At 44.1% G+C, this 12,854-nt stretch overlaps 1 protein-coding gene across 6 annotated transcripts in view; it reads left to right on the forward strand.

Moving 5' to 3' along the window:
- Tanc2 (tetratricopeptide repeat, ankyrin repeat and coiled-coil containing 2) overlaps nucleotides 1-12,854 on the forward strand; it is a 311,126-nt gene that overhangs the window by 294,487 nt on the left and 3,785 nt on the right. For 4 of the 6 annotated variants that reach the window (XM_055592099.1, XM_055592102.1, XM_055592103.1 and 1 more), the window contains 8 exons: nucleotides 1,004-1,137; nucleotides 2,237-2,360; nucleotides 4,548-4,723; nucleotides 4,962-5,094; nucleotides 5,619-5,648; nucleotides 6,474-6,565; nucleotides 9,819-9,965; nucleotides 12,258-12,358. In XM_055592099.1, coding sequence (XP_055448074.1) covers nucleotides 1,004-1,137; nucleotides 2,237-2,360; nucleotides 4,548-4,723; nucleotides 4,962-5,094; nucleotides 5,619-5,648; nucleotides 6,474-6,565; nucleotides 9,819-9,965; nucleotides 12,258-12,358 — 937 coding nt within the window. The remainder of the gene's footprint in view (nucleotides 1-1,003; nucleotides 1,138-2,236; nucleotides 2,361-4,547; nucleotides 4,724-4,961; nucleotides 5,095-5,618; nucleotides 5,649-6,473; nucleotides 6,566-9,818; nucleotides 9,966-12,257; nucleotides 12,359-12,854) is intronic. The other 2 variants (XM_055592101.1, XM_055592104.1) reach the window with 1 other exon arrangement.

The raw sequence follows: 12,854 nt of genomic DNA on the forward strand, positions 1-12,854 counted from the left end.
AAGAGCAGCCAGTGCTCTTAACCCCTGAGCCATCTCTCCAGCCCCAACAACTACGATTTTCTAGTAGTTTTCTATTCTTCCTACCCTTTGTCCAGTCTTTAAAACATTAACTTAAGGGCTGGGGAGATAACTTGGTAAAGTTCTGTCCCCCAAACAGCCTGCATTCAGATCCCCGGTACTCACCTAAGAAGTTGAACACAGTGGCACACAGCTGTAACCCCAGCACTGGGGGAGCAGAGCCAGGTGCCTGACAGCACCTGGGGCCTGTCAGCAGGGGCTTGCTGACAGCCACTTCAGCTGAATCAGTGGGAGACCCTGTCTCAAACAGCTCAAATGGAGAGTGCCCTAGTCACTGTTCTCTGAAGAGACACCATGACCACGGCAACTCTATTCATAAAGTTTCTTACCTTGAACAATTCTGACCATCGTCCTTGCAAATCTGTCTTTTTTAAAGTTATTATCTTAATTAGTTTAAAGAGGAAAAAAAATTTAATTGTGCAAGGCCTTAAACTGCAATTCCTGCTTTTGGTTCTTTAGGTTTGAAAGCACAAGAGTAGAGGTTGACCAAGACTTCGGTTGATTTTTTTCTTTAGAGTACTTCTCTGGATTTCATTCACACGTAGAGTGGTAGGTTTGTACGTAGGTCGAGAACCTTAAACAAAAAGATATCTGTAGCAGAGTAGACAGTCCAAGTGTAGAAAAAATGGAAACCAGGTGGATATGACCAAAGAGATTTTCAATGAATTCATTATTATGATTGGCCCCAGATATTATGAGCCCTTTAAATGTCTTCATTATTTTTTTTTTTTCAAAACTATCCTTTCTGGAAAAGGCAACCAAAATTATTATTCTTGGAGGTAAAGTTGTGATTACGTTAATCAGCTACAGTAATTTACTGTGTTTGCATAAAGCAAAGCGTTTAGAAACACATTAATCCATGTTTGACGTTGAAAACTAGAGAAGGGAAAGCCAGCCGTCCTCAGTCTTTGTTGTCTGCGTTTAGCCCTGACAGCTGCAGCCGGAAGGGGCAAGCTGGATGTGTGTCGCCTGCTCTTGGAGCAAGGGGCCGCAGTGGCCCAGCCGAACCGCAGAGGAGCGGTGCCTCTGTTCAGCACCGTCCGCCAGGGCCACTGGCAGGTGAGTGTGCTGCTGCTTCCGGCCGTGGGCAAGAGTGAGTTTCAGGTGGAGACTCCTGATGCAAAGGAAAGAAGCCACGGCTGGGTCTCTCAGCAGCCGTCAGGCTTGAGGACACGGGCCTTCGTTACTAATGTTCCAGTCCACTGAGAATGTAAGAAATTAACACTCACCCTAAGTGGTGGCCCATACCTTTGATCCCAGCGTTCAGGAAGCAGAGGTAGTTAAATCTCTGAGTTCGAGGTCAGCCTGTTCTACAGAGAGTCCCAGGACAGCCAGGGTAACATAGTGAGACCCCGTCAATAAAAAGGGGATGGGGAGAAATTAACACACAAAACCATCCTTGTGAGCAAGATTGATTTGTCTTAGTCTTAGAGCAACCTCCTCTGTGCAACAGTATCTGCCAGTTGACTGGGAGGTTCCCATCTCAGCAGACCCTTTCAAACCAGTTACTCACAGATGTTTCAGACTGGCTGGACAAAAACACACTATGTTCAACTTCTAGTTACTTGATCTTTCCAGAGGTTTGGACTCTAGAAAAACAATTTTCACACTAGGATGGAAAAGAAAGGATACTGATAATGATCTTTGGAAGTACTTGAGTAGAAAAAAAAAACTCTAGAGGCCAAATGGTGCTTAACAAAAGACTCGGTTGTTACCAGAAGCACTGCACTGTAGTCAGTTCAGTGGCAAATGTTTGCTGCTGCTGCTGCTGCTGCTGCTGCTGCTGCTGCTGCTGCTACGACTGCTATGGACTTGCAGCCCCCAGAGAATAGTAAAACGGAACTGGCATGGGTAGTTACTTGGGCTGGAACTCTCATTGTGGACTAGTTCAGACCACATATTGACTTGACTTTTTTTTTTTTACTTAATTTGGTAGTCAGATGTTTAGTGGTGAATCCTCATTTGTCTCTGCCTAAAGGAGTTAAGAGAGTAAGACTTAAGACTTACAAGAAACGCATAGGAAGTTGTTACAGTAGAAAGATGCGTATGGAGTGGACTTAACCTCTGCAGCAAGTACTAGTTCATACTATAGGAGACCACATGCATCTCCTCAACAGCTCTTCTCACAATGACCAGCCTCTATGTCTCTGCACTACAGATTGTTGATCTCTTACTGACCCACGGAGCTGATGTGAACATGGCAGACAAGCAGGGTCGTACTCCCCTGATGATGGCTGCTTCTGAAGGCCATCTAGGAACTGTGGACTTCCTGCTTGCACAAGGTAAGTCCTGAGAGGTCAAGGCTGTGAATAGAGATGGTAATAATCCACGGAACTGATTTTCAGCACATGTTAAGAATGACATTGCTAATATGATTGGTTAGAAAATACAAAGCTAGCAGCTCCTGCCCTCTTTTATTTTTCTCCTCCAGGTTTTTAAAATAAAAATTCCAGGCTGAATTTTGAACTCACATTTGTGTCTAGCCACAGTAACCTAAGTATACCTGGCACTCTCTTGTGCACTTTCTGTGTGTGTGTGTGTGTGTGTGTGTGTGTGTGTGTGTGTGTGTGTGTGTTGTGCATATTCAAATGGATATATGTCTTATCACTATGTAGACAAGGCTGGCCTCACACTTAAAGTGATCCTCTTGTCTTAGCTTCCAGAGAGCCAAGTTTACAGCTTTGCCTCACCACCCCAGCCTGCCCACTTATACACTGTGGAGTTCTGACATTCTCTTCTTCTTTGTAGCTTAAGGAATTGAACTCTTTCTTTCAAATCAGTAATCTCCAAACTTCGATTTTTCTAATGTATACCTAGTAAATATTTATCTGTTTTAGAGGCTGATTTGCTGTTGCTGCTGGTGGTGGTTGTGGTGGTGCTATGGTGTCTCACTATAGCCCTATCTGACCTGGAACTTGCTCTGTAGACCAGGCTGGCCTCAAACTTACACAGATCTTCCTGTCTCTTTCTCCTAAGCACTGGGGTTAAAGGTGTGTGCCAAAACACCAAGCAAAGCTGGGTATCAGTTTGTCAGCCTGCACAGCTAATATTTTTTTTCTTGATTCCAAAGGAGGTAAGGGAAGTTAAGGCACTTTCTAGCAATGGTTCTCTTTGGAGAATCAGGATGTTTCTATTAAGCTATCACAATAAATTCCTTGTGGCACTTCCCAGCATACTCATATCCTTGGTAAATGGGAAACAAATTAAAGGAGCTATCCTTCATGAGGCTGTGTGCACAATGGGGAAGCAGTTCAGCCTTCTGCTGACTGCTGGTAAGCTCGGCCAGCCTATGCAGTAGCCTGTCACAACCCGCCACAGTGGAAAAGTCTTGTCACTTAGTAGCACCGCAGCACCATCTAGTGGAGCCTCTGGATTCGCATCAAGCAGCGGGTAGTGAGGCGATTGAAACCATGACATCATTCCAGTTAGCCTACACTGTTAACAAACAGCTCAAATATGTGTGCTTCTCTTTACGCAGATGCATTTTTCTTCAAGAGAACCAGCCTTCTGAAGAACTGCCCAGGCTTGAACAGCAGAGGATAGTTAGGAAGGCTGGGCTTCTCCTAAGAGACTTGCTGTGGTTTTAGCTCTGTCCTTTCAAGAAAGATTTGTTTCCACAGCCTCAGCCTCACAGGTAGCTAGAATCGAGAGTTGCTCTTCCAGAGTACACTGTAGCTCTTGCCTTCACAATATAAACAAGTGTGACTTCGTGATATCTTCATTTCTGCTAGAGGAAGGGAGCAGCACTCCGAGGGAAAAGACCTAGGGCAAGAAGCAACGTTCCAGAACAAACTATATCCGATAGGAAAGGCAGAGCCTCATCAGCACTGATGACCTCTAGTAACTGCTATGTCTGCCACGTGCCAGCACAAGCTCATTGGGCATAGACTCCAGAGTTTATTCTCCCTTTGCCCATGGTCTTTGAACTGATTCCTTTTTGGTTTTCTTTTCTTTTGTGTTTTTGATTCGTCGTTTAAGTGAGTTTTCACTAAGTAAACAAATTATTTAGCTTACATTGTAGGACATGATGGAATAGGAACTCAAGTGATTTTAATTTTTTAAGTAATCTATAATTTGGGGCCTGGGGATACAATTCAGCTGGCTGAGTGCTTGCCTCACATACCAAAGCTCTAGGTTTAAACCCAGCACCACACAAGGTGGAATGGCACACACCTGCAATCACAGCACTCAGGAGATGGAGATGTAACTCAGGCCAGCCTTGAACTCACCATGTAGCCCACACTAACCTCAAACTCATGATCTTCCTGCTTACTCCTACCTACTTCTGGGATTACTGGTGTATGCCACCATGGCCATCCAGGATCATCTTAAAATGAAAAAAAAAAAAAAGTCTAGAAATTGTAACTGTTCTTCAACAGCGTATATACCTTAAGTATCAGCGTTCCTTTCTGCTACAAATTTTTGTGTTCTCAGGCCTGTTAACCCAGGACTCCTGTTTTCTCTTTTAGGTGCCTCCATTGCCCTGATGGACAAAGAAGGGTTGACAGCCCTCAGCTGGGCTTGTCTGAAGGGCCATCTTTCAGTAGTACGTTCTCTGGTGGACAATGGAGCTGCTACAGACCATGCTGACAAGAATGGCCGCACCCCGCTGGACCTGGCCGCTTTCTATGGCGATGCTGAGGTGGTAAGTTCCTTTAAACAAGCCTCAGGAGAGCAAGAATGTAGGTAATACCATCTAGGACCAAATGTGATGTACTGTTTGAATGATTCTAACATAGATTCTTCAGAGGACAGGAATATACAAAACAGTCATATCACTATGGCCTGAAATAATACATATAGCCTGGTTCAGACAGGCAGTTTGAAAAGGGGCAAGCTGTATCCGTTATACCTGTTAACTGTTCTGCTTGTTTCTTTTCTAGGTCCAGTTCCTGGTGGACCACGGGGCCATGATTGAGCATGTTGACTACAGCGGAATGCGTCCTTTGGATAGGGCAGTGGGTTGCAGGAACACTTCTGTTGTAGTCACTCTACTGAAGAAAGGAGCCAAAATAGGTAAGAGAAAGAAAATGACACTGACCATCTGTGCCCAGGGGCCAGTGGTCTGGCTTCCTGGGGTATTTGGTGTGAATGTGTATAGTTCTCCCTCTGCCCTGGTCCAATGACTGTCCAAGTGAACAAAAGGATACTGGTGCAGAGAGAGTGCCATCGGAGCCGTAGTCGGTAGAACCCTGTATCCGGAGTCATGTGGCTCTCTGCCCTGTCCTCTGTAGCCTTAGCCAGGAGGCTTCGCTGAGCTTGTGCACATCTTAGTGCTGCCTCCGCAACAGCCCCACCCTCTGAGCATCCTGGCTCCCTGCAGCGCCATGAGCCTTTGCTTTCCCTTGCTCTGTATGTGCCCCTGCTGCTGCTTTCCCAGCTGCTCCCCCACCCACAGACTGTAGACAAGGGTTGGCTGATGTGCTGGCTTTTTGCTGCCTGCCTCTCACTGCTGCTTTTTCCTTCTTTTTTTTTTTTTTTCACCTTCATCCATTTTTTTTTCCTTTCCTACAACTTTTTGTTTTCTCCTTTCTTTGAAGGTTGTCAGACGTTACCGAGTCGCCCACGAGGTATATTTCACCGCTGTCAGCATCAGGCGTGGTCTGATGGCTTGGTCAGCTTTGCCTTCTCCTCTTTGATTTAGCCTGCATGAGTTCCCTACACCTCTAATCTTTTAATTTACTTCACCTTAAAAGAAGATTTTTTAAATGACTGTTGAAGAGAATAACTTGAACTTTTGATAACTAACCCTGAAAAGCTTAGTTGGTAAATAATCAGCCATCTGTAAACTAATCAATTTAACTTTATTTTTTCTTTCATGAGTGAAGTAGTTCTTATTAATGATTGTTTCATCTCTGTTGACTTTGAATTGTGCCCCTGGTTCCAAGTGAATCCCAGAAAGTCCTGTTTGGTACTTAGCTCTATGGGAGCCTTTAGTTTTAAAGGTTTCCCTTCTATGGTGTGCACACTTCAAAATTGAGTCTAAATGTGGCAGTTTTTCTATCTCAGACAGAAAATAAATTGTTCTCTTTTGGCTTTTTCTAATCATGTGGTAACCTTTAATATAAACCCTTTCTTCCAACTTTCTGACTTAAAATAATTCCAAACTAAGCCATTATGTGAGCATATGCACCACCCAGGCATTGCTGCTCTTCTGTGGCACAAGCTTGGACAAGTTCAGATATTCTTATTTTAAGGTGAATAAAAAAAAAATCCAATGCAGCTTCTTGGCAGTGGGAGTCACTAAAATACTCCCAGATCTAAAACGTGAGGTAATTATTGTGGAACAAGTTGTTCTCTCAGCAGAAACTCCCCCAGGATATTTTTTTCACCTAGCTTCCTACCACCTCACATTGTATGAGTTCTTTACCCATCATGCATCCTGTACACTACAGGTCCAGCCACATGGGCGATGGCCACCTCCAAACCAGACATCATGATCATCCTGTTGAGCAAGCTGATGGAAGAGGGGGACATGTTTTATAAGGTGAGGGCAGGAGGAACTATTTTCTGCATGTGGAATCTTGAAAACATGACAGTTTTCACTCTTCTCTATAGAGGAGAGGCAGAAACCATTCCCTGGTCGTGGGCTCCTGAGATGGAGGTCCTGACAAGAGAGCAAAAAGAGCATATGCATGCCTGTCACATATCATCAGAAAACTCAGTTTTACCTGGTCACTTACAGTTTGAAAACAGGTTTTACATGGAATCTCCTAGGGTGAGAAACTCACAGGGCAATTAAAAGCATAATTATATAATGTAGGCATTTCTAGTTTTATTGATCTTTTAATATGTGGTAGCACACACCTGTAATCCCAGTGCTTTAGAACCTAAGGCCCTCTTTGGCTATAGAATGAGTGTTCATATAATGTTCTTTTGGAATGTATACACCTTACCCTTGTTCATTCAAATGCTGATTTCTCTCCCCCACTCTCTGGTTTCAATCTGGACATTGCATTGTGATACTTATTCTAAGCATCACCTGTCTCAACTTTGTGTAAACATGCCAAAATAAAACAACGAGCCACAATGTTGAGCAATGGAGAGAAAAGAGTAGGCTGGAGAGGTGAGGAGCCAGAGGACAGGAAGGAGTGGGAGGCAGAGGAGGAAAGAGAGCAGGGGCTGGGAGCAGAAGCTGGAGGAGAGGTCTTGGAATGACTTGGAGAGATGGACTGGACCTAATATATCACTAAAAGCAAGTATAATGTGGGGAATCTGAATGGTAGAAACTACATGGGCTTGGAGATTTAGGATGGAACAACTATTGCCCAGCATTGTGTTCTAGGATAATTAAATAAATCCCAGTGTCTGTGTGGTGATTTGGATATACAGCTGGTTTAGGATTAACAGCAGAGTTACCAAAAGATGTATCAACAGTAAATATTAATTACAACAAGCCTGGGGGAAATGTTCATAGCAATAATAGCATTTTTAATAAAAATAATCAGTTATTATTATACATTCAGTTAAAATCACTCACAGACAGTCTTTAAGAAATAGGTATCCTTAATAAACACTCGGCCAGAAGGAAGTTCTTGGGGTGTTCCATGTTATTCATGTCACAGTTTTCCGTTCACTGGATGATCCCTGAAGGTAAATAACTCCAACCCAGTTTTTAGCAGCAGATACCTTCGAGACATCACAGATCTAAAAGATGACAAAATGATTGTAAATCCCTTTGTGTTATAAATATATAGATCCTAAGCAGAATTCTAGTTCCTGGGCACCCGTTGAGTACATCATTATAATCATGACTTTTAAGAAGCTTGAACCTTGATCCAAACTTGATGACATAAAAATCACATAAGTTCACAGATATTCATTACTGTAGGCATCATATTTCTATCACTCTCAAGAATCTAAGCCTCAGTCAAAACATAATTTCTGCTATCCTAGGGCAAGGAGTCTTGCCTCCTAATGTAAATAGGCAGAGCTATTATTAATCACATCCAGAATTCTACCTTGTAAGACTCTATACTTCTAATTAAAAGATGGTAAAAGGGTTCTGTTGCTCTCCTTATGGAGTTCCTGTCCTCTCCAGATCTTACTATTTCCCACTTCTTTCCTAAGATTCCCTGCACTCTGCCCAAAGGTTGCCCATAGGTCTCAGTATCTACATTGACAGTCTGCAGGGCAGAGATTTTCAGAGGTCCTCTGTGTCAGGCTCCTGACTTGTTCCCTCTTTTCTCCTTCTTCTGATGTCCATCCTCTTTGCCTTTCTGGATAGGAATTGAGCATTTTAGCAAGAGTCCTCCTTCTTGATTAGTTTCTTTAGGTGTACAGATTTTAGTAGGTTTATCCTATATTATATGCCAAAAAAAATCTGAGCACAGGGGTCTTTCCTGAGACTGCTATTCCAACCAAGGACTATGCATGGAGATAACCTAAGACCCCTGCACAGATGTAGCCCATGGCAGTTCAGTATCCAAGTGGGTTCCATTGTAATAGAACAGAGGCAGAACAGGGACTGCCTCTGACATGAACTGACTGGCCTGCTCTTTAATTACCTCCCCCTGAGGGGGAAGCAGCATTACCAGGCCACAGAAGAAGACAATGCAGCCACTCCTGATGAGACCTAATTGACTAGGATCAGAAGGAAGGAAAAAAAGTCCTCCCCTATCAGTGGACTTGGGGAGGGGCATGCAGTCAGAGGGTGGAGGAAGGGAGGGATTAGGATGGGAGGAGGGAGGGAACCACAGGGGGGATACAAAGTGAGTAAAGTGTAATTAATAAAAAATAAAAAATAAAAAAAGATGGTAAAAGGGAGCTGGGAGAGGTGGCTCAGAGGTTAAGAACACTGGCTGCTCTTCCAGAGTTCAATTCCCGGCAACAATATGATGACTCACAACCTTCAATAATGAGATCTGCTGTCCTCTCCTGGTGTGCAGAAACACATGCTGGCAGAACACTGTATATATAATAAATAAATAAATCTATAAAAAATTTTAAAAAAGATGGTAAAAGGTAAATACAATGCTGCTACCAGGAAAGTTGCAGCTACACAGAGGAAGAAAGTAAATAAAGGTGGAAACTGCCACTTAATATGTGTACTTTATATACAGCCTTTCAGATGCAAAGTATAAAAGAGTTCAGTGTTTCTGCAGCAGGATCCTGAAGTTGGTCAGATTTATTTCCTCTTGGGGAAATGTCCCTACAAAATGAGAGTTACAAATCCTAAGCTTCTCTTCTCTGCTGCCACCTTACCTCATGCCTGATCACAAATAGGGATATGAATTAACGCGGTTTTCTGCCATTATATCGTTATATCAGAGAAGCCACAGTAGCCAGCCATTTTAGGTCTTGCATACTTCCTGAGGAAGAGAATTATCTCTTCTGTAGGGCAACAAGGTGGAACATAAAACGGAGCCACATAAGCCAGAACCTAGGCAGAAGCAATCCGTCTGAGTATTGGGACCAGGAACTTTCATGTATCCCAAGGAGAGCAGTTCAAGAAAAGAAGGAAGTTCCCAGTGAGCAAGGTCAGCTCTTGAGAACAGTTCAGAAACTGTTATGTCCATCTGCCAAGATTTCATTTCTCTGGCTTGTGATTTTAGATGTTCCTTTAGCCTTCCCTTTCTTGCCAAGTGAGTTTCCTATAGTAAAAACTAAAATTCTGCTCTCAGCTTCAAAGGAACAATAGACTTAACCTTTGTAACAACTGCTAAGAACAGGCAGTGGGTAGGGACCAGATCTCAGCCACTCCCCAAACCAACACTGTGCTCTTCATTTATACCCATTAGAAAGGTAAAGTAAAGGAAGCTGCCCAGCGCTACCAGTATGCCCTGAAGAAATTCCCTAGAGAAGGATTTGGTGAGGACTTGAAAACCTTCCGGGAGCTCAAAGTGTCTCTCCTCCTCAACCTCTCTCGATGTCGCAGGAAAATGAACGTAAGTCCCTCTAATCCCCACTCTTTCTGCAGTGCTGAAATTTGAAAGTTCATGCCACTCACTAGCTTATACTATGGCCCTAAAATCCTCTCTGCCCCATTTGGAACTTGGTTGTCCTTCACAGAACACTGACGTTTGCAATTGAAATAAGTACACACTGAACACAAATACCTCAAGCTGTAGAAAAGCTGGTTCTGTGAGCAGTTTGTGACATTCTGCATTTTCATAATCCCCACTGAAGTGACCAGAACACTATCATCTCCACACACTCCAGTCAATTCTGGTCTAGATTTCAGTCACTGTCTTTCTGGTGTGCTCCCTAGAGCTATGCCAAAGGGTTGGGATGAAGCCTCAGGGCTGTGGACTCAAGGTCCAAGGACTTCTTTTCTAAGGGCATTCTTGAACTTCTCACCTCTTCCCTGGCCTCTTCACTGACATTTCACAGTTCCCCAGGGTGTAGAAGTAGCTCAAACCAAGCAGGAAGAGACTCCACTGTCCAAAAAGAAGGCGCTGGCCGCGTGAGAAAGGACCTGCTTACGTATATAACCTTTGCATCATTGACTCCAGCCCTGAAACCTGACAGCAAAAGAGCCCTGGGATGGATTTGACCATCTTAGAGGACACAGCTCTGCTTTCAGAAAACAGTAGGGACAGGGAAGAGACACCTTTGTGTGGAGATGCAGTGCAGAACGTGTTTGGGGGCAAGACAGTCCTGCCTGAGGTTTCTCATGTGAAAAAAAAAATAAATAAATAGAGTTAGTCCCAAAGGTCTCTATGGCCCTTCCCTGAGAATGAAGCAAAGCTCAGCAGTGTGTGCCAGTCTGCTGGCTGCTTTTTTCCCTAGTAGTTAATTGGTTATTTAAAATATGCTGTGGGTGTATAGATCAGTGACAGGAGTCCTTGCATAGCACGCACAAGACCCTCCTGTAGGTCTCCAGCACTGAGGAAGAAGAGTTGTTTCACTCCCGTGTTCTTAGAAACAATGGTTGTCTCTCAAGTTAGTAAGTAAAGGGAAGGTAGAAAACAGGAGGGGTAGAACATAGCCCATACCAGACTGCTTCCTCTGTGGCTAAACATTTACCCACAAAACTAATAGTCACCTCCTGTAGCCAACACCATGCTAACTAGCAGTCGGTGCACTTCAGGAGAAAGTTTCTTATGAACCCTTACCCGTACCCCAGAACCTCTGTTCTATCCTGTTTCTCCTTTAGGAATTGTGAATGTAATCATGCTCTACTTTGGCTTTGGCATTTAAAGAAGAGAAAAACCTAAGCCTGGCATGGTGACATGTATCTGTAATGCCAGTACTTTTGAGACAGAAGCAGGAAGATTGAGGGTTCTAGGCTAGCTTGGGGTACATAGCAAGACCATGTCTCAGAAGTAGAACCACCCCATGAAGATTAGAACCTTTCACTTTAGCTTGGCATTTAAGAAGGTATTACAGATCACAGGCTCTGCTGGCTCAGTATTGTGTACCTCAGACCCTATTCCTGAGGCTTGTCACAATAGCATGAGTCCGAGAGCATGTTTCTCCAGGAGGCCTCCACGACAGCACAGAACCCAGACACAGCCAGAGTCTGCTTGTTTCTTTGTCTCTCTCTCTTTAGCTTTGAGTGTTTCTAAGTAAGGAACCAGGTAGGAGGAGGAACAAGTCAGAGAAGCATCTGTGAAATGCAAAGTCCTGTATGTCCAGTATACACAGCACTTAAATGTTATCCTACCTTACCGCCGAAACAGTGGGGGTGAAAAATGTTCAACCTACTTGAATTAGAATAGACCAGAGAACTGGGCCTGGCTGGCTGGCATCCCCATGCCCTCTCATCTCCAGTCAATGCTCTTTGCTGAACTCTGTGGTGTACATCTCAGTGACCCTCAGGAAGCCAAGGTTTTGTGAGCATGGCAGCAAGGAGAACCAATAGGCTGAGTGCCACCTGAGATGTCCGTGTTTCTCTTCCTGTGTGGAGAGCTTAGGGTTCCAACTGTAGGGTTCACTACAGAGAGCTGACACTGGGTTCTGAGCTATGAAGAACTGTAGAGAAAGAAAGGTAGAGAGGGGCCAAACTCCATTGGACAAGTAAAGTTCAGTTAGTGCTTTCAGAGTCACACAGCAGAAGAGCAGAGGGAACTTTTAGTCTGTGGGCCACATGGGTAGAGCCATGCCAGGCATGTCATGAACCCCAAGCATTCCAATGGCATATGTCAAAGGATTGTACATATGATTTGTTTTATTCCCAAATTGTCTTCTTTGTGTATCTCTTCAATGACTCATCTGCACACCTATTGTGATGACAGGATTTTGGAATGGCGGAGGAATTTGCTACTAAGGCACTGGAGCTGAAACCGAAATCTTATGAAGCATACTATGCGAGAGCAAGGGCAAAACGCAGCAGCAGGTGAGGCAAGGGAGGGTAAGAAACAGCAGGGTCTGAGAGTGTGACTAAGGCAGCGTAGGCCACCCTGAAGCGCATGTCCTCAGTGGGCCTGCCCTCACCAGCTCTGGGAGCCAGGCTTCGCATACAGGGCACAGCTCACAATCAGCACTTCTCCTGGGCCCTTCAGGAGAAAAGGAAAATGGAAAATGGCACTTTCTTCCAGGAGGCCTAGGTCATGTCTTAGTCACTTTTCAGCACCAAGCTAACGGCATAAAGAGATAATGATGAAGTAAAGAAGAAGTCACCTAAGCCAAACCTAAGCCAAACCTCCCATGTGCCCTCTTAACAGGAAGAATGGGACAGTCACTAGTAGGCTCTCCTTTCCTACAGGCATTTGGGAACTCCCCAGATTATTTAGTCCTCCATAGAGCGTTCTCCCAAGTCTGATGACAGTGACCATCCTCACTTACACACACACACACACACACACACACACACACACACACACACACACACA

This window comes from Psammomys obesus, unplaced genomic scaffold (genome assembly GCF_907164565.1).
Source record: "Psammomys obesus unplaced genomic scaffold, mPsaObe1.curated_primary_1811, whole genome shotgun sequence".
In the NCBI taxonomy this organism is placed as follows: Eukaryota; Metazoa; Chordata; class Mammalia; order Rodentia; family Muridae; genus Psammomys; species Psammomys obesus.